The sequence below is a fragment of the Somniosus microcephalus genome, unplaced genomic scaffold, assembly GCF_052327205.1.
Source record: "Somniosus microcephalus isolate GS21.2 unplaced genomic scaffold, FLI_Smic_1.0 unresolved_chr1, whole genome shotgun sequence".
Taxonomy (NCBI): domain Eukaryota; kingdom Metazoa; phylum Chordata; class Chondrichthyes; order Squaliformes; family Somniosidae; genus Somniosus; species Somniosus microcephalus.
Genome location: NW_028225179.1, coordinates 135,497,303 through 135,523,289, shown reverse-complemented (window position 1 = coordinate 135,523,289; position 25,987 = coordinate 135,497,303). Strand labels below are relative to the sequence as shown.

At 51.4% G+C, this 25,987-nt stretch overlaps 3 protein-coding genes across 3 annotated transcripts; 1 reads left to right on the top strand and 2 right to left on the bottom strand.

Annotated features, from left to right (window-relative positions):
- Positions 1–13,261: 13,261 nt before the first annotated feature.
- LOC147095913 (histone H2B type 1-A-like) lies at positions 13,262–15,114 on the top strand. Its single transcript, XM_085974028.1, has one exon. The coding sequence runs from the start codon at positions 14,316–14,318 to the stop codon at positions 14,679–14,681; it is 366 nt and encodes a 121-aa protein (XP_085830154.1). The 5' UTR covers positions 13,262–14,315; the 3' UTR covers positions 14,682–15,114.
- Positions 15,115–20,318: 5,204 nt separating this feature from the next.
- LOC147095912 (histone H2B 7-like) lies at positions 20,319–21,312 on the bottom strand. The gene has a single exon (XM_085974027.1). It carries the CDS (start codon positions 21,279–21,281, stop codon positions 20,937–20,939), a length of 345 nt encoding a protein of 114 aa, XP_085830153.1. The 5' UTR covers positions 21,282–21,312; the 3' UTR covers positions 20,319–20,936.
- Positions 21,313–22,516: 1,204 nt separating this feature from the next.
- On the bottom strand, positions 22,517–23,170 carry LOC147095911 (histone H3-like). The gene has a single exon (XM_085974026.1). It carries the CDS (start codon positions 23,065–23,067, stop codon positions 22,768–22,770), a length of 300 nt encoding a protein of 99 aa, XP_085830152.1. The 5' UTR covers positions 23,068–23,170; the 3' UTR covers positions 22,517–22,767.
- Positions 23,171–25,987: the final 2,817 nt, after the last annotated feature.

The window sequence follows — 25,987 nt, the reverse complement described above, 5'->3', positions numbered from 1 at the left end:
TACTCCTGCTCCTATTTCTTATGTTCTTATGTTCTTATGTTAAGTATATCCTTCCTTAGGTAAGGAGACCAAAACTGTACACATTATTCCAGGTGTGGTCTCACCAGGGCCCGATATAATTGCAGTAAGACGTCTTTATTCTTATACTCAAATCCTCTTGTAATAAAGGCCAACATACCATTTGATTTCCTAATTGCTCGCTGTACCTGCATGTTAACTTTCAGTGATTCGTGTACAAGGACACCCAGGTCCCTCTGAATGCCAAAATTTCCCAATCTCTCACCAATTAAAAAATACACTGCTTTTCTATTATTCCTACCAAAGTGGATAACTTCACATTTCTCCAGATTTTATTCCATTTGCCATGATCTTGCCCATTCACTTAGCCTGTCTATATCCCCTTAAAGCCTCCTTGCATCCTCCTCACAACTTACATTCCCACCCAGCTTTGTATTATCAGCAAACTTGGATATATTACATTTGGTCCCCTCATCCAAACCATTGATGTAGATTGTGAATAGCTGAGGCCCAAGCACTGATCCTCGCGGTACCCCACTAGTTACAGCCTGTCAGCCCAAAAATGACCCGTTTATTCCTACTCTCTGTTTTCTGTCCATTAACCAATTCTCAATCCATGCTAGTATTTACCCCCAGTCCCATGAGCCCTAATTTTGTTTAATATCTTCTTGTGTGGCACCTTATCGAGTGCCTTCTGAAAATCCAAATACACCACATCCACTGGTTCCCCCTTATCTATTCTGCTAGTTACAACCTCAAAAAACACCAACAGATTTGTCAAACACGATTTCCCTTTCTTAAATCAGTGTTGACTCTGTCCAATCCTATTATTATTTTCTAAGTGCCCTGTTACCACGTCCTTAATAATAGATTCTAGCATTTTCCTACTATTGATGTCAGGCTAACTGGTCTAGATCCCCGTTTTCTCTCTCCCTCCTTTCTTAAATGGTGGGGTTACATTTGCTACCTTCCAATCCGCGGAAACTGTTCTAGAATCTATGGGATTTTGGAAAATGACAACCAATGCATCCACTCTCTATAGCCAATTCTTTCAAAACCCTAGGATGTAGGCCATCAGGTCCAGGGGATTTATTGTTTTTCAGTCCTATTAATTTCTCCAGTACTACTTTTTTACTAATACTAATATCTTTCAGTTCCTCATTCTCGCTAGACCCTTCATTGTCCACTATTTCTGGGAAGTTTTTTGCATCTTCTTCCATGAAGACAGACACAAAGGGGAGGATTTTAACTCAGGTGCGGGATGGTGTCGTGTTATCCGAATTTCGTGTTTTCCACACGAATCTAAATGGATGTGGGAGATTGATGCAATTTTAACTTGTCCAATTGATTTCCAACATGTGGGATGCCTTTGCAAATGGGTTTTTCATGACTGAAAGTCGCCTCCGATGACATCATTATTGCTGCTGCATTTAAAGTCCACAGCAAGCCTTGCTTCTTCTGCAGGCTTCCAAGTTTCTTGACTGTGCACTGTGAGGGAGCTGCAGCAAATATGACAAGCGGGAGGCCCAGATCAGCTCCTCGTTTTGACGAGTTGGCACTGCAGGCATTAGTGGATGGGGCTAGGGCCAACAGGGAGGTGCTCTTCTCTTCATCAGGGAGGAAGAGGCCTCCCACTCAGACCAAGGCAGTGTGGATGCAGGTGGCTGAGGAGGTCAATTCCTTGGGAGTCACCCGCAGAACCTGGATACAGTGCAGGAAAAGATTTCATGACCTTCAGCGCACTGGAAAAGTGAGTATGAATTTCCCATCACCCTCAATCTGATCCCCATTGCCTTTCCTCACCAGCACTCAGCTTTAGCAATCTCTTCCTCCACATCCCACTTGACACTGACATCCATGCACCCTTACCCATTCCCTCTCTCTCTATGCTCACATTCACATAACTATTCAACCATGCAGCCCTCACACTCCCTAACACTCTGATGCTTTGAACACAACTGACAACACACAGGGAGGGCCCTTGGCCTTGCAACCTCACTCCATCTTTGTCTCCTTCTAAGTATCTATGCTATGCAATCTCTACACTCACTCCTTCATTCTCACTCAACCTCCACTTGTCTTCCTCATTGCAGGAAAAGAGAGCTCACAACAAAAGAGAGCGAGCCAGGACAGGAGGAGGGACAGCCTCAGTAGCCCACCTGATCCCCTGGGAGGAGGCGGTGTGGTAAACCACTGTTTGTATTCCACTGTGTACATGCCTGTACATGTCTCGGCTGACTCCTCCCACGAGTCCAGGTATAAAGGTGACTGCTCCACAGTCCCTCTGTATTCTGGACCGGTCGACCACTCGAGGCACACCTTCATTCTCTTGTTAATAAAAGCCTGTTAGTTACTCGCTTAATCTCAGTCTTTTGAGTTATTGATAGCGCATCAATTTTATTAACAAGATTTTTATAATGGAGAAGATCCTCACACCAGCATGCCTAGACTTAGACCATCGGGAGTCGGACGCACCCACCAAGTTTACTCACTGGCTGAGGTGCTTTGAAAAATTCCTGATCGCCTCCGCTGCAACGGTCAAATCGGACGAGGACAAACTAGATGTCCTGACCTCCAAAGTGAACCACCGAGTGTACTCAGTCATCCAGGACGCGACCTCGTACGCGGATGCTATCAAGCTCCTCAAGGACCAGTACACGTGCCCAGTGAACGAAGTGTACGCCAGGCACCTTCTGGGGAGTTGTAAACAACAACCTGGGGAATCGACCGAGGAATACCTTCAGGCACTGTCTGTGCTTGGCCGGGCCTGTGGTTGTAAGGATGTAAAGGCCGCCGTGTACACAGCGGAACTTATCCGGGACGCTTTTGTAGCGGGCCACAGGTCCAATTACACCCGACAGCGATTGTTGGAGCAGAGTGACCTTGACCTCAACAAGGCCTCTGAACTCGCACTATCATTGGACGCAGCCTACCGGGGCATGGATGCCTACTCCTCTGCACCATGGACGCCGCGGGGAACGACAGCCTGGGACACGGTAGGACCGTCTCATAGCGCCGTGCCACCCCAGCCACATCCCAGCAACGGCCCAACTACCGCAGCAGTGTCCCAAGGCCAGAAATGCTACTTCTGTGGCCAGGCCAAACACCCCAGAGCGCGCTGCCCGGCGAAAAATGCGATCTGCTCGGGCTGCGGGAAGAAGGGACACTACGCCAGCGTCTGCAGGGCCAAAGCCACCCCGAACCCCAGCAGCACCGCGTGTGGGCCGTGCGGGCCGCCATCTTGGGCCTCCCCGGCCATGTGCGAACCACCGGAACAGCAGCCATTTTGGACGCCTCCAGCCACATGGGGATCATGGACGCCGCCACCTTGGACGACAGCCGGGACACAGCAGGCCCCCAACACTGCCTCATCTGATACCCGCAGCGACACACCGACCCCTACGCTGGCCTCCGTTACGCTGGACCAAGCGAGACCGCACCAGCTGGCCCGGTCCACAATGGACATTAAGGTAAATGGTCACGAAACAATCTGCCTTTTTGACTCTGGGAGCACGGAGAGCTTCATCCACCCCAACACGGTGCGGCGTTGCTCTCTCCCAGTCCTGCCTGCGCACCAGCGGATTTCTATGGCCTCCGAGTCCCAGTCGGCGGACATTGGCGGCTACTGCGTGGTGACACTCGTAGTAGACGGGACTGTGTATGATAATTTTAAACTTCTGGTCCTGCCCCACCTCTGCGCTGCCGTTCTACTGGGGTTAGATTTTCAGTGCCACCTTAAAAGTGTTACGATGGCGTATGGTGGACCCTTCCCCCCACTCACAGTCCGCAGCCAGCAGCTTCCAAATTGCCCGCCGCGCACCAGGTGCAACCTCTCCACACTCAGAGTCGCCCCCCCCCCACACTGCTTGCTAACCTCACCCCCGACTGTAAGCCCATCGCCACAAAGAGCAGGCGATACAGTGCCGGGGACAGGGTTTTCATTAAAACCAAAGTGGAGCGGCTCCTGAAGGAAGGGATTATTGAGGGCAGCACCAGCCCCTGGCGAGCCCAGGTTCTGGTCGTTAAGACCCGCGAGAAGCAGCGCCTGGTCATCGACTACAGCCAGACAATAAATCGCTACACCCTGCTGGACGCTTACCCACTCCCCCACATAGCTGATATGGTCAACCAGATCGCGCAGTACCGCGTCTTCTCGACCATTGACCTGAAATCAGCGTACCACCAGCTCCCTATCCGCCCTGAGGACCGCCAGTATACTGCCTTTGAGGCAAACGGCCGCCTCTATCACTTCCTTAGGGTTCCCTTTGGCGTCACCAACGGGGTCTCCGTCTTCCAAAGGGAGATGGACCGGATGGTCAATCAAATTGCGTTGCAGGCCACTTTCCCATATCTGGACAATGTGACCATCTGCGGCCATGACTTGCAGGACCATGACGCAAACCTCGAAAAATTCCTCTGCACCGCCAAACTCCTCAACCTGACATATAACAAGGAGAAGTGCATATTCCGCACAACCCGCCTCGCCATCCTTGGCTGTGTTGTGGAACACGGAGTCATCGGTCCTGACCCCGACCGGATGCGTCCCGTTATGGAACTCCCACTGCCCCACTGCCTCAAGGCCCTGAAGAGGTGCCTAGGGTTTTTCTCTTATTACGCCCAGTGGGTCCCCTACTATGCGGACAAGGCCCATCTGCGCTGAGTGCAAACCGCACTTTTATAGACCAGACAGGGCTCACATGATAAAAGCCACTCGCCCCTTTGAGCGCCTGAGCGTTGATTTTAAAGGGCCTCTCCCCTCCTCTGACCGCAATGTGTACTTCCTCAACATTATTGATGAGTACTCCCATTTCCCATTCGTCATCCCCTGCCCGGACATGACCAGTGCCACGGTCATTAAATGTCTGAACGACCTCTTCACCCTGTTCGGTTTCCCCAGCTATATCCATAGCGACCGGGGCTCATCGTTTATGAGCGACGAACTCCGTCAGTACCTGCTCGCTAGGGGTATTGCCTCAAGCAGGACCACCAGTTACAACCCCCGGGGGAACGGACAGGTGGAAAGAGAGAATGCGACAGTTTGGAAGGCCGCCCTGCTAGCCTTAAAGTCTAGGGGCCTTCTGACCTCCCGCTGGCAGGATGTGCTCCCCGATGCGCTCCACTCTATTCGGTCACTGCTCTGCACTGCCACTAACGCCACCCCTCATGAGAAAATGTTTGTCTTCCCAAGGAAGTCCACATCGGGGACATCGCTACCACCATGGCTGAAATCCCCAGGGCCGGTCCTACTGAGAAGACACGTGAGGACCCATAAAATGGACCCCCTGGTCGAGAGGGTCGACCTCCTCCACGCCAACCCCCAGTATGCTTACATTGCGTACCCGGACGGGCGGGAGGACACAGTCTCCATACGAGACCTCGCACCCTCGGGGGCCGCAGTAACCCACTACCCACTACCAGCCCCCCCCCCACGATCCGATATCCAGCCCCAGCAGACGGCAGGCCTGGGCCCCGCGACCCGCTCGACACCTATGAGGACTACACACCAGTGCCCCAGCCTACACGGGACTCGACGCCGGAAGCTTCACTACCCCTGCCATCGCCACGTCGATCACAGCAGCAGACAAGACCTCCGGAGAGACTCCAATACACTAACTTTTAATACACTTCACCCCGCCGGACTCAATTTTAAACAAGGGGTGAATGTGGTAAACCACTGTTTGTATTCCACTGTGTACATGCCTGTACATGTCTCGGCTGACTCCTCCCATGAGTCCAGGTATAAAGGTGACTGCTCCACAGTCCCTCTGCATTCTGGACCGGTCGACCACTCGAGGCACACCTTCATTCTCTTGTTAATAAAAGCCTGTTAGTTACTCGCTTAATTTCAGTCTTTTGAGTTATTGATAGCGCATCAGGCGGTATTGGAAATTATGGGAATAGAGGATGATGCGCACGTGGGGGACGGACAGACGGGTGCAACACAGCAAGCTGGTGACAGAAAAGTTTCCCATCTTGCTCTTTGACATTGCATGAGTCACTGATAATGATTGTGAAGCTCTAACAGATGGACTTATGAGCATCTGCAAAATGCTATGTGCATGTAGCCTTTGCATCACATCTCTGACTCTTTCCTTTACTCCCCTACAGGACTATCACAAGCATCCACCCCCCCTAGCCAGGAAGAAGAGGCTGAGCAGCCAGACTCCTCAGAGGAAGCTGCAACCTCTGAGAGAACAGCGCCAGCAGAATTCTGCGCACCCAGCACCAGCGCAGACACTCACACCTCGGTGGGACCTTCGGGACATAGAGCAGTGTTGTCACCTGGTGTATCACAGCTCACAAGTGAGCATCAGCAGATTGTGGAGACAGGGACAGCAGTGGAGAGTCCTAGTCGGAGGGCGCAGGACTCTGCCAGCTTGGCTCAGCAGCATGTCGACCCTCTGCCTCTGGGTCCATCCATGAGATCAGAGGTGATGGAACTCCAGGCACAGATGCAGGAGTCTCTGGCAGGTTTTGTCTCTAGGGTCACTGCGAGCGTGGAGCGAATGGAGGAGTCCATAGCGAACATGAGCAGAGCCTTTGTGGAGCCGTTGTGCATGAACGCATCACCACGGAAAGGATGGCTACCTCCATGGAAAGGATTGCTACCTCCGTGGTAAGGCTGGCTACTGTAGAGGAGAGGATGGCTATGGTAGAGGAGAGGAGGGCTACGGCCGTGGAGGAGGTTAGTTGCCAGGGTATGGAAAACATGGTGAGTGTTCAGAATAGAATGACATGTATTGAGGAGCGATGGGCATCTATTGAACAGAGAAACCAGACCTTCATGGAAGTCCTTCTGAGTAGGACTGCCATTGCAGATATGGGTCCCCATGGCCCCCCTGATGTGCAGCAAGCTGCTCTCAAGCCACTTGCAGGCGCTGAGGGGAACCTGACCCATGAGAGGGATGTTGGTGGCAGACATCAAGGAAGTGGGGGCTCCTCTCCAAGCACTCACACTTCCATGCCACTGCAGAGCCCTTGGTCAGAGCCCCACCGGAGTCCACACCCAAGTGAGATAGACGTCTCAGCCCCTGCACAGCCACAGGAGCAGCAGGCGGTTGACGAGCCCTCACAGGCTCACAACCCAAGAGGACGCCCGCCAAAGGTGTCGAGACAGGAGCAGCAGGAAAGTGAGCAAGGGGCCTCCACATCTGCTGAAACCACAGGAGAGGCACCACGTAGGAGCACGCGTAAGAGGAAAATTCTGCACAAATATTCACAAGGGTAGTCACATTGGTGCAATTTTGTGATTAGTGTAAAAATGCCATCACGTCGTTATTGAACATAAACATTCTGATGGCAAATGTTGCATTTGTGGCATCTGTCATTTCGCTATTGGGACTTCCACATTGAGGCCTTAGGAATAATTTCAACTGTCAGTATGGTGGTCAGAATTTTAGGAATCCTCTGGTTCTTGGCCATTGTCAATGCTCTGGTAAGAAGCTGCGAGGCAAAAGTGTTTGATTTACTAGGCTAAGCAAATCTGGCCAGGATGAGTGCGTTCCTTGCAACCCGGGCAGCAATGTTCTTGCGTAATGCTGCCGCTGGTTGATGGGCCTCTGCAGGATGTTCGTTTTCGCACTCCTCCTCCTCCTCCTCATCTGAGGAGGATATGTGACGAGCCACTTGGTCCTCAGGAATCTGCAAGCCACAGCGCTGTGCCATGTTGTGAAGTGCACAGCAAACCACGACGATTCTGGAGACCTTGGCTGCTGAGTACTGCAGGGCTCCACCTGATCTATCCAGGCATCTGAAGCGCATCTTCAGCAAGCCGATGGTTTGCTCGATAATGGATCTGGTGGAAATGTGGCTGGAGTTGTAGCGCTCCTCAGTTTCGTTGGCTGGTCTCCTGAACGGCGTCATTAGCCACGTCCTCAGGGGATAGCCCTTGTCTCCAAGTAGCCATCTGTTAAGTTGGTCTGGTGGACTGAATAGCGGAGGCACACTAGACTGGCGCAGTATGAAGGAGTCATGGCAACTGCCAGGGTACATGGCACAAACATGCAAAATTTCCCTCTTGTGGTCACACACCAGCTGAACATTGAGGGAGTAGAAGACCTTGCAGTTGACAAAAATACCTGGGTTGCGATGGGGTGCCCTAAGGGCCACGTGTGCAGTCAACGACACCCTGCACCCTTGGCAAGCCTGCCAGATGAGCTAATTCAACCGCTCGTGCCATGACACTTGCTTGATCCTTGGTGAAATGGATGTGATTGTGCTCGAGGGCAAAGAGCGCATCGGTTACCTGCATGATGCAAGTGTGTGCGGCCGCCTGGGAGATGCCGCGGATGTCTGCTGCTGATCCCTGGAATGAGCCTGAGGCAAAAAAGTTGAGTGCGGTGGTGTCGTTGATGGCCACTGATAATGCTTGTCTACCTGGTCCTCTGGGCAGCAGGTCTTGCTGTAGCATTGCGCAGATGTCAGTCACTACCTGTCGCAAAAGTCAGAGCCGCCTTTGGCACTGCTGCTCAGACATGTTGAGGTAGCTGACCCTGCGTCTGTAGACCCTGTTTCGGGGGTATCTCCTGCACCGATGGGCTTCCAGGCGCTGGCCCCTTCTGGCCTGTGCAGCTTCAGGTGGGTGAGCAGCAGCCTGGCGCTCCTGCTGCTGCTGCTGTTGTTGTGGTGCTGCTGTTGTTCCTGGTTCTAGATATGTGAAGAGAAAAAGATTGGTGAAGTCAAGCGTATGTCCCTTGCAGTCAGAATCAGGGGAATTTGTAATGGGGAACAAAGAAATGGCTGACCAATTAAACACATACTTCGATTCTGTCTTCACAAAGGAGGACACAAATAACCTCCCAGAGATGTCGGGGAACATAGGGTCTAATGAGAGGGAGGAACTGATAGAAATCAGTATTTGTAGGGAAATGGTGTTAGGGAAATTGACGGGATTGAAGGCCGATAAATCCCCAGGACCTGATAATCTACATCCTAGGGTACTTAAGCAAGTAGCCCTAGAAATAGTAGATGCATTGCTGGTCATATTCCAAAATTCTATCGACTCTGGAAAAGCTCCCATTGATTGGAGGGTAGCTAATGTAACCCCACTATTCAAAAAAGGTGGTAGAGAGAAAATGGGGAATTATAGACCGGTAAGCTTGATATCGGTAGTGGGGAAAATGCTAGAGTCCATTATAAAAGATGTAATAGCAGAGTACTTGGAAAACAGTGACAGGATCAGACAAAGTCAACGTGGATTTACAAAAGGTAAATCATGCTTGACTAATCTACTGGAATTTTTTGAAGATGTAACTGGTAAAATAGATAAGGGAGAACCAGTGGATGTGGTGTATTTGGACTTTCAGAAGGCTTTCGCTAAGGTCCCGCATAAGAGATTAGCGTGTAAAGTTAAAGCACATGGGATTGGGGGTTAGGTACTGACTTGGATAGAGAACTGTTTGGCAGACAGGAAGCAAAGAGTTGGAATAAACGGGTCTTTTTCCAAGTGGCAGGCAGTGACTAGTGGGGTACCGCAGGGATCGATGCTAGGACCCCAGTTATTCACAATATATATTAATGATCTAGTCGAGGGGACTAGATATAATATCTCCAAGTTTGCAGACGACACAAAGCTGGGTGGATGTGTTTGCTGTGAGGAGGATGCCGAGAAACTCCAGTATGATTTGGACAGGTTGGGTGATTGAGCAGATGCATGGCAGATGCAGTATAATGTGGATAAATGCGAGGTTATCCACTTTGGTGGCAAAAACAGGAAGGCAGATTATTATCTGAATGGCAATAGATTGGGAGAAGGGGAAGTGCAACGAGACCTGGGTGTCCTTGTGCACCAGTCGCTGAAGGTAAGCATGCAGGTGCAGCAGGCGGTTAAGAAGGCAAATGGTATGTTGGCCTTTGTAGTGAGAGGGTTTGAGTACAGGAACAAGGATGTCTTGCTGCAGTTGTATAGGGCCTTGATGAGACCACATCTTGAGAATTGTGTGCAGTTTTGGTCGCCTTATCTGAGGAAGGATATTCTTGCCATGGAAGGAGTTCAGCAAAGATTCACCAGGCTGATACCTGGGATGGCAGGAATGACGTATGAGGAGAGATTGGGTCGACTGAGCTTCTACTCGCTGGAGTTTAGATGAATGAGAGGGGATCTCATTGAAACTTATAAAATTCTGGCAGGACTGGACAGACTAGATGCAGGGAGGATCTTCCCGATGGTCAGGGAATCCAGAACCAGAGGTCACAGTCTAAGGATAAGGGGTAGGCCTTTTAGGACAGAAATGAGGAGGAATTTCTTCACCCAGAGAGTGGTGAACCTGTGGAGTTCTCTACCACAGAAGGCAGTAGAGGCCAATTCATTAAATATATTCAAGAAGGAGTTGGATATATTTCTTAAGGCTAAAGGGATCAAGGGGTATTGGGAAGAAAGCAGGGACAGGGTACTGAATTTGGATGATCAGCCATAATCGCATTGAATGGTGGAGCAGGCTAGAGGGGCCGAATGGCCTACTCCTGCTCCTACCTTCTATGTTTCTATGAAAGGTGCTATAGAAATGCAAGCCTTCTTTCTTTAATTAGTGACTCGTAACCAAGCCATACATGCCAGAAGCTGCCAGGTTTATTTACTGGTTGGTGCAAAGTCCCGTGAGCTCAGTCAGGGTAGTAGCCATGGCTCTACAGGTAGCCCAAGTGCCCCTGGTCTAGAGAGGGGACAAATCAACCTGGGTTCCCACTCCTGATCACTGCTGGAAGGTGTGCGTGGACCCGACATGCCTGGCCCTCTTTCAAATAGCCAGCAACCAGGCACGATGGGGCTGAACGGCCTCCTTCGGTGCTGTATGAGTCTAGGTCTAGGACTTGGCTGTGAGGCCCCCCCCACACAGTCAAATAGGCTGATGACGCCGTGATCTGGAGTGGTCAGTTTGGCTGAAGCATCAAACAGCGCCCACGCTGTTGTCTCTCTCTGCATCAATCATTGTTCTGAGATGTTCTTTGGTGAGAGGTGGTAAAAAGTGAACCGTACCAATTCCCATTTTAAAGCTTTGAGTCGACATTATTTTCCAGTTAATCAGTGACTCGTAATCAAGCCATTCAGGACAGAAGCTGCCAGGTTAATTTACTGCTTTATGCTAAATCCTCTGATCTCAGTCAGGATTGGATAGGCTGGGGTTGCTTTCTTTGGAACTGAGGAGGCTGAGGGGAGACCGAATTGAGGTGTATACAATTATGAGGGGCCTAGATAGAGTGGATAGGAAGGACCTATTTCCCTTAGCAGAGAGGTCGATAACCAGGGGGCATAGATTTAAAGTAATTGATTGGAGGTTTAGAGGGGAGTTGAGGGGAACGTTTTTCACCCAGAGGGTGGTGGGGGTCTGGAACTCACTGCCTGAAAGGGTGGTAGAGGCAGAAACCCTCATCACATTTAAAAAGTACTTGGATATGTACTTGAAGTGCCGTAACCTACAAGGCTACGGACCAAGAGCTGGGAAGTGGGATTAGGCTGGGTAGCTCTTTGTCGATCGGCGCGGACATGATGGGCCGAATGGTCTCCTTCCATGCCGTAAATTTCTATGATTCTGCAGCGTCTTTGAAAGAAGAACTTGAAAAACTGGCAGGGAGAAAGATCGATCTAAAATGCATTCATTCTGCATGTCCCGCCCTCCGGCCGCTCGAGGAGAACTCCCCTGCTCTTCCGGGGGATCTTTTACGTGCACCTGAGAGAGCAGGCGGGACCTCAGTTTCATCCGAAAGATGGCCCCTCCAACAGTAAAGCACTCCCTTGGCACTGCACTGGAGTGTCACCCGAGATTTCTGTGCTGAAGTCTCTGGAGTGGAATTTAAGACCCACAACACCTTCTGGACGGAGTCCGTGTTCCACGTTTATATGGAGTGTGAGAGGTTGCAGCCCCTCTTCCATTATTTGAAGGGGGCTGCTCTTCGATCTTTGGCTGCACTTCAGTCCCACGCTCCTGACCTTTGGTCACCCGGTGCAGAGGGGAGCGGGCAGGTCGGGGGACCTCCTCATGGGGCTGCTCCTGGGCCTGGCCACAGTGGCCATTAACTGGTCCAGGCAGCGGGCGGTCGAGGGGGTCGTTCGGCCCGATTGCCGCGGCCACATTCGCGCCCGGGTGGCCCTAGAGATCGAGCACGCGGTGTCCGCCGGCACGCTCGAGGCCTTCCGTGACCAGTGGGCGCCGCGGAGACTGGAGTGCATCATCACCCCGGCCAATGCAATTTTAATTTGATTTGTTAAGTTTCATTTGATTTTTTTTTGTCAAGTTACAGTTTTTGTTTATTGATCGTACCAAAAGAGCAATGCCTTCTGGACTCAGAGGCGGAGTGTGCTGCCCACTGAGCCACTTGCTGTGATGCCCCAGTTGTCGAATATGCCGGTGACACTATTGGTCATGGGAATGGCCCGTTGTCTGAGGCCCCAGAGATCCGCACGATGCCCATGGAGCTGTATATAAAAAAAAGATGAGGGAAAAATGTGGCGGGGAAAATTAATGAAGTAAAGCCTTGAATTCTACCCCGCCCCTGCGGCCTCCCTCCTTGCCCCCTTCTCTCTCTCTCTTTCCCTCTCTCTACCTCTCTTTCTGAGAGGAATCTTAATTATTTTATTGATTGATGATTGAGCAAAGGGAAGAAGGTCCCTCTCCCATCAATTAACAACGGGAGAGGTGTGCCTTCATTTAACAGCATCCTCTGCTCAAGGAGCAAACAAAAACTTTGAATGATGGTTTGTGACTTTGTACAAAGAGCTAAGACCTGAGCTCTGTAATGTCATTAACTGTAAATAAAATGTTCACATTTTAAATTAAGAAAAAAAGACTTTGGATTCTGAAATAAAAACAGAAAATGCTGCAGAAACTCAGCAGGTCAGGCAGCATCTGTGAAGAGAGAAACAGAGTTAGCATGACCTGAAAAGGTCGACGACCTTTCAACGACCTGAAACATTAACTCTGTTTCTCTTTCCACAGATGCTACCTGACCTGCTGAGTATTTCCAGCATTTTCTGTTTTTATTTCAGATTTCCAGCACCTGCAGTATTTTCTAGTTGTACTTTGCATTCTGAATTTCCCGCCCTCCGGCCGGCTTGGGTGGGTGGTGAGGTTTAGTTCCGGGATTGAAAAACGCTCCAATCAGATCGCGCGCAACCAACCAATCAGCTTGGTGTATTCCCGGCCGAACAGAAGCCAACTGCCAACCAATCAGCGGGCGGCTGTGGAGTGACCAATCGGGTGTCGCTTCTGCCCGAACCAGTCTCGGCTGGAGCCTTTAAAAGGCGCGGCGCGGCTGCAGTCAATTGGATCCTGGAGCAGCGGTGAGAGGAAGAAGGGGAATAAAATGGCGAGATGCAAGCAGATGGCGTGCAAGTCCACTGGAGGCAAAGCTTACCGCAAGCAATTGGCGCCCCGGTCACGGGCGGGGTGAAGAGACCCCACCGCTATCGGCCCGGCACTGTGACCATGCGGGATATCCGCCGGTACTAGAAGTCCATCGAGCTGCTGATCCGCAAACTGCCCTTCCAGCGCCTGGTCCGTGAGATCGCGCAGAACTTCAAGACCGACCTGCGCTTCCAGAGCTCGGCCGTCATGGCTCTGCATGAGGCCAACGAGGCCTAGTTGGTGGGGCTGTTCGAGGAAACCAACCTGTGCGCCATCCACACCAAGCGGGTCACCATCATGCCCAAGAACATCGACTTGGCCCGGCGCATCCACGGCCTGAGGGACCCCCGGCTCGGCGGCACCCCTTAACGGCTCTTTTCAGAGCCACCCAACCGCATCGCCAGAGGGCGGGGACCGAGCCTTGCACCCAGGACACAACATCCCTCCGGGCCCTTCACACCAAGCCCGGGACACACAACATCCCCCGGGCCCTTCACAAGACAATCAACATCCACAATCACAAATATTAACCTCAAATTGAATCTCCTTTAATATCAAGGCTGCTTAAGCGGTGTCCTTTTTTTTGGTTTCCTGTGAGGTGCCGTGGGGGAGGTTTTACCACGTGAGAGGCACTATATAAATGCAACTTGTTTGCTGAGCCTTTTTGTTGCACTTTAACGCACATGCAATATTTTTTGCAGCTAATTTCAAGAGTGCAAGTAAAATAACAAGCAGCCAATGCTGGAAATACTCAGCAGGTCAGGTAGCATCTTGCAGTGGGTGGAGCGAGGCCCAGAGCTGCCGATCACGTGGGCCTCGGCGAGCAGCCAATCAGAAAAGAGGTCGCCGCCTGATCCGCTCATTTGCATAACGGGGTCTATATAAGGCGGCGGCACTCGGCAATGTGTCCAGAGTGGTCTGGACGCGTTGATTGTGAGGGAGTTTTGCTTCGTTTCCGCTATGCCCGAGATGGCCAGCAAGGTGATCGCCAAGAAGGGGACCAAGAAGATGTCCTCCAAGTCGCACCGCAAGCGGCGGCGGGCCCGCAGGGAGAGCTACAGCATCTACGTCTATAAGGTGCTGAAGCAGGTGCACCCCGACACTGGTATCTCTTCCACGGCCATGAGCATCATGAACTCGTTCGTCAACGACGTCTTCGACCGCATCGCCTGCGAGGCCTCCCGCCTGGCCCACTACAGCCGGCGGCACACCATGTCCTCCCGGGAGATCCAGACTGCCGTCCGCCTGCTGGTGCCCGGCGAGCTGGCCAAGCACGCCGTGTCCGAGGGCACCAAGGCGGTCACCAAGTATACCAGCTCCAAGTGAAAGGGGGCCTTACCTTGATCACAACTCGGTCCCCACACACACCCCCCAAAAAAACAACGGCTCTTTTCAGAGCCAACCTCACCCACTCTTTACCAGAGAGCTCTTGCCTGCCTGACTTTGCACCATTTAGTTCTTGTTTAACAGTGAAGGAGACTGAGGAGTAAAGGGATGTACCAACAACTGGCATATTTATTATACAGCATCCTTTAACCTAGTAAAACATCCCAAGCATTTTCACAAAATTTTGACACCCAACCGCATAAGGAGCTGCTTTGTTTTGTATTCGTTTTCGGGATGTAGGCAAAGAGCCGGCATCACCCATCCCCAATCACTCTCCTCAAGAAGGTGGTGGTGTGTCCATAGAGTTTTACAGCACAGAAAGAGGCCCTTCGGCCCATCGTGTCTGCGCCGTCCATCAATCCCTGTCCAGTCTAATCCCATTTTCCAGCATTTGGTCCATAGCCTTGTATGCAATGGCATTTCAAGTGCGTATGCAATGGCATTTCAAGTGCTCATCCAAATGCTTCTTGAATCTTGTGAGGGTTCCTGCCTCTACCACCCTTTCAGGCACAGTTCCAGATTCCAACCACCCTCTGGGTGAAAAAGTTCCTCCTCAAATCCCCTCTAAATCTCCTGCCCCTTACCTTGAATCTATGCCCCCTTGTTATTGACCCCCCTACTAAGGGGAAAAGTTCCTCTTTATCTACCCTATCTATGCCCCTCATCATTTTGTACACCTCAATCAGGTCCCCCCTCAGCCTTCTTTGCTCCAATGAAAACAACCCCAGCCTGTTTAGTCTTTCTTCATAGCTGAGGCACTCCATCCCAGGTAACATCCTGGTGAATCTTCTCTGCACCCTCTCTAAAGCAATCACATCCTTCCTATAGTGAGGTGACCAGAACTGCACACAGTACTCCAGCTGTGGCCTCACCAGCGTTTTGTACAGCTCCATCATAACCTCCCTGCTCTTATATTCTATGCCTCAGCTAATGAAGGCAAGTATCCCATATGCCTTTTTAACCACCTTATCTACCTGTTCCGCTGCCTTCAGGGATCTATGTACATGCACACCAAGGTCCCTCTGACCCTCTGTACTTCCTAGGGTCCTACCACTCATTGTGTACTCCCTTGCCTTATTTGTCCGTCCAAAATGCATCACCTCGCACTTTTCAGGGTTAAATTCCATTTGCCACTTTTCCGCCCATCTGACCAACTCTTCCTGTAGCCTGAAGCTTTCCTCCTCACAATTTACCACCCCACCAATTTTCGTGTCATCTGCTAACTTACTGATCATACCTTTTACATTCTCATCCAAATCATTTATGTAGATCACAAACAGCAAGGGACCCAGCACCGATCCCTGAGGTACCCCACTAGACACAGGCTTCCAGTCACAAAAGCAACCTTCGACCATCACCCTCTGCCTCCTGCCACTCAGCCAGTTTAGGATCCAACGCGCCAAGGCACCCTGGATCCCATGGGCTCTTACCTTCTTGACCAGTCTCCTATGCAGGACTTTGTCAAAAGCTTTACTGAAGTCCATGTAAACCACATCCACAGCATTTCCCTCATCCACACACCTAGTCACCCCCTCGAAAAATTCAATCAGATTTGTCAGACATGATTTACCCTTGACAAAGCCATGCTGACTATCCCCGATTAATCCTTGCCTCTCCAAGTGGAGACTAATTTTGTCCCTCAGAATTTTTTCCAATAATTTCCCTACCACAGATGTTAGGCTCACTGGCCTGTAATTCCCTGGTTTATCCCTGCTACCCTTCTTGAATAATGGTACTACGTTAGCTGCTCTCCAGTCCTCTGGTACATCCCCTGTGGCCAGAGAGGTTCTGAAAATTTGTGTCAGAGCCCCTGCAATCTCCTCCCTTGCCTCACACAACAGCCTGGGATACATCTCGTCCAGGCCTGGGGATTTATCCACTTTTTGGCCTGCTAAAACCGCTAGTACCTCCTCCCTCTTGATGCTAATATGTCCAAGTATGTCACAGTCCCCTTGCCCGATTTCTATGTCTACATCATCTTTCTCCATAGTGAACACAGATGCAAAAAATTCATTTAAAACCCTGCCTACATCATCTGGCTCTACACACAGATTGCCACTTTGGTCCCTAATGGGCCCTACCCTTTCCCTGGTTATCCTCTTGCCCTTAATATACTTATAAAACATCTTAGGATTTTCCTTTATTTTGCTCGCCAGTGTTATTTCATGGCCCCTCCTCGCCCTCCTAATTTCTTTTTTAAGTATGCCCCTGCACTTTTTATACTCCTCTAGGGCTTCCTCCGTCTTTAGTCTTTTGTAACTGCCAAAAGCCCCCCTTTTTTTCCTAATGCATTTTTGTATATCCCTTGTCATCCAAGGTTCCCTTTGCTTGTTGGTCCCACCCTTGACCTTTACAGGAACATGTTGGCGTTGTACTCTCTCTATATCCCCTCTGAAAGCCTCCCACTGCTTTGATGTGGATTTTCCTATAAGTAGCTGCTCCCAGTCCACTTTGGCCACATCCTGCCTTATCATATTAAAATCGGCCATCCCCCAATTTAGAACCCTTATTTCCGGGCCGTCATTGTCTTTTTCCATGACCACCTTAAATCTCACCGAATTATGGTCACTGTCGCCAAAATGCTCTCCTACTGACACTTCCACCACTTGCCCGGCTACATTCCCCAGAATTAGGTCCAGTACCGCCCCCTCTCTTGTAGGACTTTCTACATGTTGGCTCAAAAAGCTCTCCTGGATGCACTTTAAGAATTCTGCACCCTCTAAGCCTTTCACACTCTGACTATCCCAATTAATATTGGGGAAGTTGAAATCCCCCACTATTATTACCCTATTATTTTCGCACTTCTCTGAGATTTGCCTACATATCTGTTCCTCTATCTCCCCCTGACTGTTTGGGGGCCTATAGTACACTCCCAGCAAGGTGCTTGCCCCCTTTTTGTTTTTAAGTTCTACCCATATGGCCTCATTAGAGGAACCCGCTAATATATCATCCCTCCTTACAGCAGTAATCGACTCCTTAATTAATATTGCAACACCCCCTCCCCTTCTACACCCCCCTCTGTCTCTCCTGAAGATTCTATACCCCGGAATATTGAGCTGCCAGTCCTGACCCTCCCTCAACCATGTCTCCATGATAGCAACAATATCGTACTCCCATGTGTTCAACAACAACTTCAGTTCATCCACCTTATTTGCAAGACTCCTTGCATTAAAATAAATGCGGTGAAGGCGCTCCCACGGTGTTGACAAAACTTGACACTGAGCCCCATCGTGAGATATTTTGTTTTTTATTCGTTCGTGGGATGCGGGCGTCGTTGGCAAGGCCAGCATTTATTGCCCATCCCCGATCGCCCTTGAGAAGGTGGTGGTGAGCCGCCTTCTTGAACTGCTGCAGTCCGTGTGGTGAAGGTACTCCCACAGTGCTGTTAGGGAGTGAATTCCAGGATTTTGACTCAGCGACGATGAAGGATCGACGATATATTTCCAAGTCGGGATGGTGTGTGACTTGGAGGGGAACTTGGAGCTGGTGATGTTCCCATGCACCTGCTGCCCTTGTCCTTCTAGGTGGTGCAGGTCATGGGTTTGGGAGGTGCTGTTAGGACAGGTGAGCGAAAGTTTGGTCGAAAAGGTACGTTTCAAGCAGTGTCTTAAAGGAGGAGAGGCGGAGAGGTTTGGGGAGGGAATTCCAGAGCTTAGGGCCCTGGCAGATGAATGCACGGCCGCCAATGGTGGAGCGGTTAAAACAGGGGATGTGCAAGAGGCCAGAATTAGAGGACTGCAGCTATCTCGGGGGGTTGTGGGGTTGGAGGTGGCTACAAAGATAGGGAGGGGCGAGGCCATGGAGAGAATTGAAAACGAGGATAAGAATTTTAAAATCAAGGTGTTGCTTAACCTGGAGCCATTGTAGTTCAGCGAGCACAGGGGTGATGGGTGAACGGGACTTGGTGTGAGTTATCATTAAGTTGCAACACAGGTTAACAAAGCCATTGGGAGAAAAAAAAGCAAAATACAGTTTCATTTCTAGAGGAATAGGATTTAAAGCAGAGAAGTTACGTTAAACTTGTATAGAACCTTGGTTAGACCACACTTGGAGTACTGTGAAGAGTTCTGGTCTCCATATTATAGAAAGGACATAAGAAATAAGAGCAGGAGTCGGCCATACGACCCCTCGAGCCTGATCCGCCATTCAATAAGATCATGGCTGATCATCGACCTCAAATCCACTTTCCTGCCCGATCTCCATATCCCTTGATTCCCCTCGAGTCCAAAAGTCTATCTCAGCCTTGAATATACTCAAAGACTCAGCATGCACAGCCCTCTGGGGCAGAGAATTCCAAAGATTCACAATCCTCTGAGTGAAGAAATTCCTCCTCATCTCAGTCTTAAATGGCCGACCCCTTATCCTGAGTCTATGCCCCCTGTTTCTAGACACTCCAGCCAGGGGAAACAACCTCTCAGCATCTACCCTGTCAATCCCCTTCAGAATCTTGTATGTTTCAATGAGATCACCTCTCATTCTGCTAAACTCCAGCGAGTATAAGCCCAATCGACCCAATCTCTCCTCATACATCATTCCTGCCATCCCAGGTATCAGTCTGGTGAATTTTCGCTGCACCCCCTCCATGGCAAGAACATCCTTCCTCAGATAAGGCAATATATTTCTTAAGGCTAAAGGGATCAAGGGGAGAAGGCAGGGACAGGGTACTGAGTTTGAATGATCAGCCATGATCTCATTGAATGGCGGAGCAGGCTTGAGGGGCCGAATGGCCTACGGCTGCTCCTATCTTCTATGTTTCTATGTATGTTTCTATAGATTTTTGGACTTTAGGGAATCAAGGGATATGGAGATCGGGCGAGAAAGTGGAGTTGAGATCGATGATCAGCCTTGATCTTATTGAATGGCGGAGTGGGCTCGAGGGGCCGCATGGCCTACTCCTGCTCTTACTTATTATCTTATATCCTTTTTATTATATGGAGACCAGAACTGTTCACAGTACTCCAAGTGTGGTCTAACCAGGGTTCTATATAAGTTTAATGTAACTTCTCTGCTTTAAATCTTATTCCTCTAGAAATGAAACTGTATTTTGCTTTTTTTTTCTCCCAATGGCTTTGTTAACCTGTGTTGCAACTTAATGATAACTCGCACCAAGTCCCGTTCATCCATCACTCCTGTGCTCGCTGAACTACAATGGCTCCAGGTTAGGCAACACCTTGATTTTAAAACTCTCATTCTCGTTTTCAATTCTCTCCATGGCCTCGCTCCTCCCTATCTCTGTAACCACCTCCAACCCCACAACCCCTTGAGATATCTGCACTCCTCTAATTCTGGCTTCTTGCGCATCCCCTATTTTAATCGCTCCACCATTGGCGGCCGTGCATTCAGCTGCCAGGGCCCTGAGCTCTGGAATTCCCTCCCCAAACCTCTCCGCCTCTCTCTCCTTTAAGACACTGCTTGAAACGTACCTTTTCGACCAAGCTTTCGCTCCTGTCCTAACAGCACCTCCCAAACCCGTGGCCTGCACCACCTAGAAGGACAAGGGCACCAGGTGCATGGGAACACCACCACCTCCAAGTTGCTCTCCAAGTCACATACACCATCCCGACTTGGAAATATATCGCCGATCCTTCATCGTCGCAGTCAAAATCCTGGAACCCCCTCCCTAACAGCACTGTGGGAGCACCTTCACCACACGGGACTGCAGCAGCTCAAGAAGGCGGCTCACCACCACCTTCTCGAGGGCGATCGGGGATGGGCAATAAATGCTGGCCTTGCCAACGACGCCCGCATCCCACGAACAAACATAAAACAAAATATCTCACGATGGGGCTCAGTGTCAAGTTTTGTCAACGCTGTGGGGGCGCCTTCACCGCATGGTCACACCACCGCCTTCTCGAAGAGGGTGATTGGGGATGGGCGATAAAATGCCGGCTCTTTGCCGAAATCCCAAGAACGAATACAAAACAAAGTAGCTCCGTCTGCAGTTGGGTGTCAAATTTTTGTGAAGATGTTTGGGATGTTTCACTAGGTTAAAGGATGCTGTATAATAAATATGCCAGCTATTGGTACATCCCTTTACTCCTGTCTCCTTCAGTGTGAAACAAAAACTAAATGGTGCAAAGTCAGGCAGGCAAGAGCTCTCGGGTATAGAATGGGTGAGGTTGGCTCTGAAAAGAGCCGTTGTTTTTAGGGGGTGGGTGTGTGGGGACCGAGTTGTGGTTAAGGCCGGGCCCCCTTTCACTTGGAGCTGGTGTACTTCGTGACCGCCTTGGTGCCCTCGGACACGGCGTGTTTGGCCAGCTCGCCGGGCACCAGCAGGCGGACGGAGGTCTGGATATCCCTGGAGGACATGGTGTGCTGCCGGCTGCAGTGGGCCAGGCGGGAGGCCTCGCAGGCGATGTGGTCGAAGACGTCGTTGATGAACGAGTTCATGATGCTCATGGCCTTGGAGGAGATTCCGGTGTCGGGATGGACCTGCTTCAGCACCTTGTAGACGTGGATGCCGTAGCTCTCCCTGCGGGCCCGCCGCCGCTTGCGGTGCGACTTTGAAGCCGCCTTCTTGACGATCACCTTGCTGGCCATCTCGGGTATCGCTCCCACTCGCCGCGTCCGGACCGCGTCGAACACACTGCTGGCTGCCGCCGCCTTATATAGACCGCATTATGCAAAGGATCGGATCAGGCGGCGAACCCTTTTCCGATTGGCTGCTCGGCCCGCTGGTCACCGAGGCCCACGTGATCGGCAGCTTTGAGTGGCAGCTCCGGGCCTCGCTCCACCCACCGCAAGATGCTGCCTGACCTGCTGAGTATTTCCAGCATTGGCTGCTTTTTATTTTACTTGCACTCTTGAAATTAGCTGCAAAAAATATTGCACATGCGTTAAAGTGCAACAAAAAGGCTCGGCAAACAACAAGTTGCATTTATATAGCGCCTCTCGCGTGGTAAAACCTCCCCCAAGGCACCTCACAGGAGATTTAAAAAAAGACACTGCTTAAACAGCCTTGATATTAAAGGAGTGATTCAATTTGAGGTTAATATTTGTGATTGTGGATGTTGGACGGTGATTGTCTTGTGAAGGGCCCGGGGGATGTTGTGTCCCGGGCTCGGTGTGAAGGGCCCGGGGGATGTTGTGTCCCGGGCTCGGTGTGAGGGCCCGGGGGATGTTGAGTGTCCCGGGCTTGGTGTGAAGGGCCCGGGGGATGTTGAGTGTCCCGGGCTTGGTGTGAAGGGCCCGGGGGATGTTGTGTGTCCGGGGCTCGGTGTGAAGGGCCCGGGGGATGTTGAGTGTCCCGGGCTCGGTGTGAAGAGCCCAGGGGGATGTTGTGTGTCCGGGGCTCGGTGTGAAGGGCCCGGGGGATGTTGTGTGTCCCGGGACCAGTGTGAAGGGCCCGGGGGATGTTGTGTGTCCCGGGCTTGGTGTGAAGGGCCCAGGGGGATGTTATGTGTCCCGGGTTCAGGACTCGGTGTGAAGGGCCCGGGGGATGTTGTGTGTCCCGGGCTCGGTGCGACGGGCCCGGGGGATGTTGTGTGTCCCGGGCTCGGTGTGCAGGGTCCGGGGGATGTTGTGTCCCGGGCTCGGTGTGAAGGGCCCGGGGGATGATGTGTGTCCCGGGTGCAGGGCTCGGTGTGAAGGGCCGGGGGATGTTGTGTGTCCCGGGCTCGGTGTGAAGGGTCCAGGGGATGTTGTGTGTCCCGGGCTTGGTGTGAAGGGCCCAGGGGGATGTTATGTGTCCCGGGTTCAGGACTCGGTGTGAAGGGCCCGGGGGATGTTGTGTGTCCCGGGCTCGGTGTGACGGGTCCGGGGGATGTTGTGTCCCGGGCTCGGTGTGAAGGGTCCAGGGGATGTTGTGTGTCCCGGGTGGAGGGCTCGGTGTGAAGGGCCGGTCGCCGCTCTCTGCTGATGGGGTTGGGTGGCTCTGAAAAGAGCCGTTAAGGGGTGCTGCTGAGCCGGGGGTCCATCAGGCGCGTTAGCCACGGATGCGCCGGGCCAGGTGGATGTCCTTGGGCATGATGGTGACCCGCTTGGCGTGGATGTCGCACAGGTTGGTTTCCTCGAAGAGCCCCACCAGCTAGGCCTCGCTGGCCTCCTGCAGAGCAATGATGGCCGAGCTCTGGAAGTGCAGGTCGGTCTTGAAGTCCTGCGCGATCTCACGGACCAGGCGCTGGAAGGGCAGTTTGTGGATCAGCAGCTCGTTGGACTTCTGGTAGCGGCGGATCTCCCGCAGGGCCACGGTGCCGGGCCGGGAGCGGTGGGGCTTCTTCACCCCGCCCGTGGCCGTGGCGCTCTTGCGGGCTGCCTTGGTGGCCAGCTGCTTCCAGGGAGCTTTGCCCCCGGTGCACTTGCGCGCCGTCTGCTTGGTCCTCACCATTTTATTCCCCTTCTTCCTCTCGCAGCTCCTCCAGGAGCCGAATGACCGCAACCCCGCCGTGGCAGCATCCGTGGAGAGAGAAACAGAGTTAACGTTTCAGGTCTGGGACCCTTCATCAGAACTGGAAAAAGCTGGAGATGTAACATATTAAGCAGGTGCAGAGACAGGGGAGGGGGGCGTTGTTAGGAGGGGAGGAAGGAATTGAAAGAAAATCCTGTACTTTTGTAAGAGGCAGGAAAGATAAAATGTTGCAAATGGGAATGGCAAAAATCATACTGCATGAAAAATGGGGGCAGGGATAATTATCTGAAATTGTTGAACTCAATGTTGAGTCCAGAGGGCTGTAAAGTGCCCAATCGAAAGATGAGGTGCTGTTCCTCGAGCTTACGTTGAGCTTCATTAGAACAATGTTAGGCCGAGGACAGAGAGATCAGAGTGGGAGTGAAGCGGTGAATTAAAGTGACAGGCGACCGGAAGCTCAGGGTCACCCTTACGGACTGAACGGAGGTGTTCCGCAAAGCGGTCGCCCAATCTGCGTTTGGTCTCCCCAATGTAGAGGAGACCGCATCGTGAGCAGTGAATACAGTATACTAGATTGCAAGAAGTACAAGTAAATCGCTGTTTCACCTTTCAGCATTTTCTATTATATTAAATAAAATAATTAAGATTCCTCTCAGAAAGAGAGGTAGAGAGAGAGAAAGAGAGAGAGAGAAAAGGGGGCAAGGAGGGAGGCCGCAGGGGCGGGGTAGAATTCAAGGCTTTACTTCATTATTTTTCCCCGCCACATTTTTCCCTCACTTTTTTATATACAGCTCCACGGGCATCGTGCGGATCTCTGGGGCCTCAGCCAACGAGCCATTCCCATGACCAATGGTGTCACCGGCATATTCGACAGCTGGGGCATCACAGCAAGTGGCTCAGTGGGCAGCACACTCCGCCTCTGAGTCCAGAAGGTGTTGCTCTTTTGGTACAATCAATCAACAAAAACTGTAACTTGACAAAAAAAATCAAATGAAACTTAACAAATCAAATTAAAATTGCATTGGCCAGGGTAATGATGCACTCCAGTCCACGCAATGCCCACCGCGTGCTCCAACTCCAGGGCCACCCGGCGTGAAAGTGGCCGCGGAAGTCGGGCCAAACGACTCCCTCGACCGCCCACTGCCTGGACCAGTTAATGGCCACTGTGGCCAGGCCCAGGAGCAGCCCCACGAGGAGGTCCCCCGACCTGCCCGCTCCCCTCCGCACCGGGTGACCAAAGTTCAGGAGCGTGGGATTGAAGTGCAGCCAAAAATCGAGGAGCAGCCCCCTTCAAATAATGGAAGAGGGGCTGCAACCTCTCACACTCCATGTAAACGTGAAACACGGACTCCGTCCAGAAGGTGTTGTGGGTCTCAAAATCCACTCCAGAGACCTCAGTACAAAAACCTCGGGTGACACTCCAGTGCAGTGCCGAGGGAGTGCTGTATTGTTGCGGGGGCCGTCTTTCTGATGAAACGGAGGTCCCGCCTGCTCTCTCAGGTGCACGTAAAAGATCCCCCGGAAGAGCAGGGGAGTTTTCCCCGAGCAGCCGGAGAGCGGGACATGCAGAATGAATGCATTTTAGATCGATCTTTCTCCCCACCAGTTTTTCAAGTTCTTCTTTCAAAGGCGCTGTAGAATCATAGAATCATAGAAATTTACAGCATGGAAGGAGGCCATTCGGCCCATCGTGTCCGCGCCGATCGACAAAGAGCTACCCAGCCTAATCCCACTTCCCAGCTCTTGGTCCGTAGCCTTGTAAGTTACGGCACTTCAAGTGCATATCCAAGTACTTTTTAAATGTGATGAGGGTTTCTGCCTCTACCACCCTTTCAGGCAGTGAGTTCCAGACCCCCACCACCCTCTGGGTGAAAAACGTTCTCCTCAACTCCCCTCTAAACCTCCGATCAATTACTTTAAATCTATGCCCCCTGGTTATCGACCTCTCTGCTAAGGGAAATAGGTCCTTCCTATCCACTCTATCTAGGCCCCTCATAATTGTATACACCTCAATTCGGTCTCCCCTCAGCCTCCTCAGTTCCAAAGAAAACAACCCCAGCCTATCCAATCCTGACTGAGATCAGAGGATTTAGCATAAAGCAGTAAATGAACCTGGCAGCTTCTGTCCTGAATGGCTTGATTACGAGTCACTGATTAACTGGAAAATAATGTCAACTCAAAGCTTTAAAATGGGAATTGGTACGGTTCACTTTTTACCACCTCTCACCAAAGAACATCTCAGAACAATGATTGATGCAGAGAGAGACAACAGTGTGGGCGCTGTTTGATGCTTCAGCCAAACTGACCACTCCAGATCACGGTGTCACCAGCCTATTTGACTGTGTGGGGGGGGCCTCACAGCCAAGTCCTAGACCTAGAATCGTACAGCACAGAAGGAGGCTGTTCAGCCCCATCGTGCCTGGTTGCTGGCTATTTGAAAGAGGGCCAGGCGTGTCGGGTCCACGCACACCTTCCAGCAGTGATCAGGAGTGGGAACCCAGGTTCATTCTTCCCCTCTCTAGACCAGGGGCACTTGGGCTACTACCCTGACTGAGCTCACGGGACTTTGCACCAACCAGTAAATAAACCTGGCAGCTTCTGGCCTGTATGGCTTGGTTCCGAGTCACTAATTAAAGAAAGAAAGTCTTGCATTTATATAGCGCCTTTCACAACCACCGGACATCTCAAAGCGCTCTACAGCCAATGAAGTACTTTTGAAGTGTAGTCGTTGTTGTAATGTGGGAAACGCGGCAGCCAATTTGCGCACAGCAAGCTCCCACAAACAGCAATGTGATAATGCCCAGATAATCTGTCTTTTGTTATATGGGTTGAGGGATAAACATTGGCCCAGGACACCGGGGATAATTCCACCCACCCCCCCCCCCCCCCCCCCCACCCT

Bases quoted from the DNA above. Each gene is read 5' to 3' on its own strand.
- LOC147095913 (XM_085974028.1), top strand. From the start codon at position 14,316: ATGCCCGAGATGGCCAGCAAGGTGATCGCCAAGAAGGGGACCAAGAAG.
- LOC147095912 (XM_085974027.1), bottom strand. From the start codon at position 21,281: ATGGCCAGCAAGGTGATCGTCAAGAAGGCGGCTTCAAAGTCGCACCGC.
- LOC147095911 (XM_085974026.1), bottom strand. From the start codon at position 23,067: ATGGTGAGGACCAAGCAGACGGCGCGCAAGTGCACCGGGGGCAAAGCT.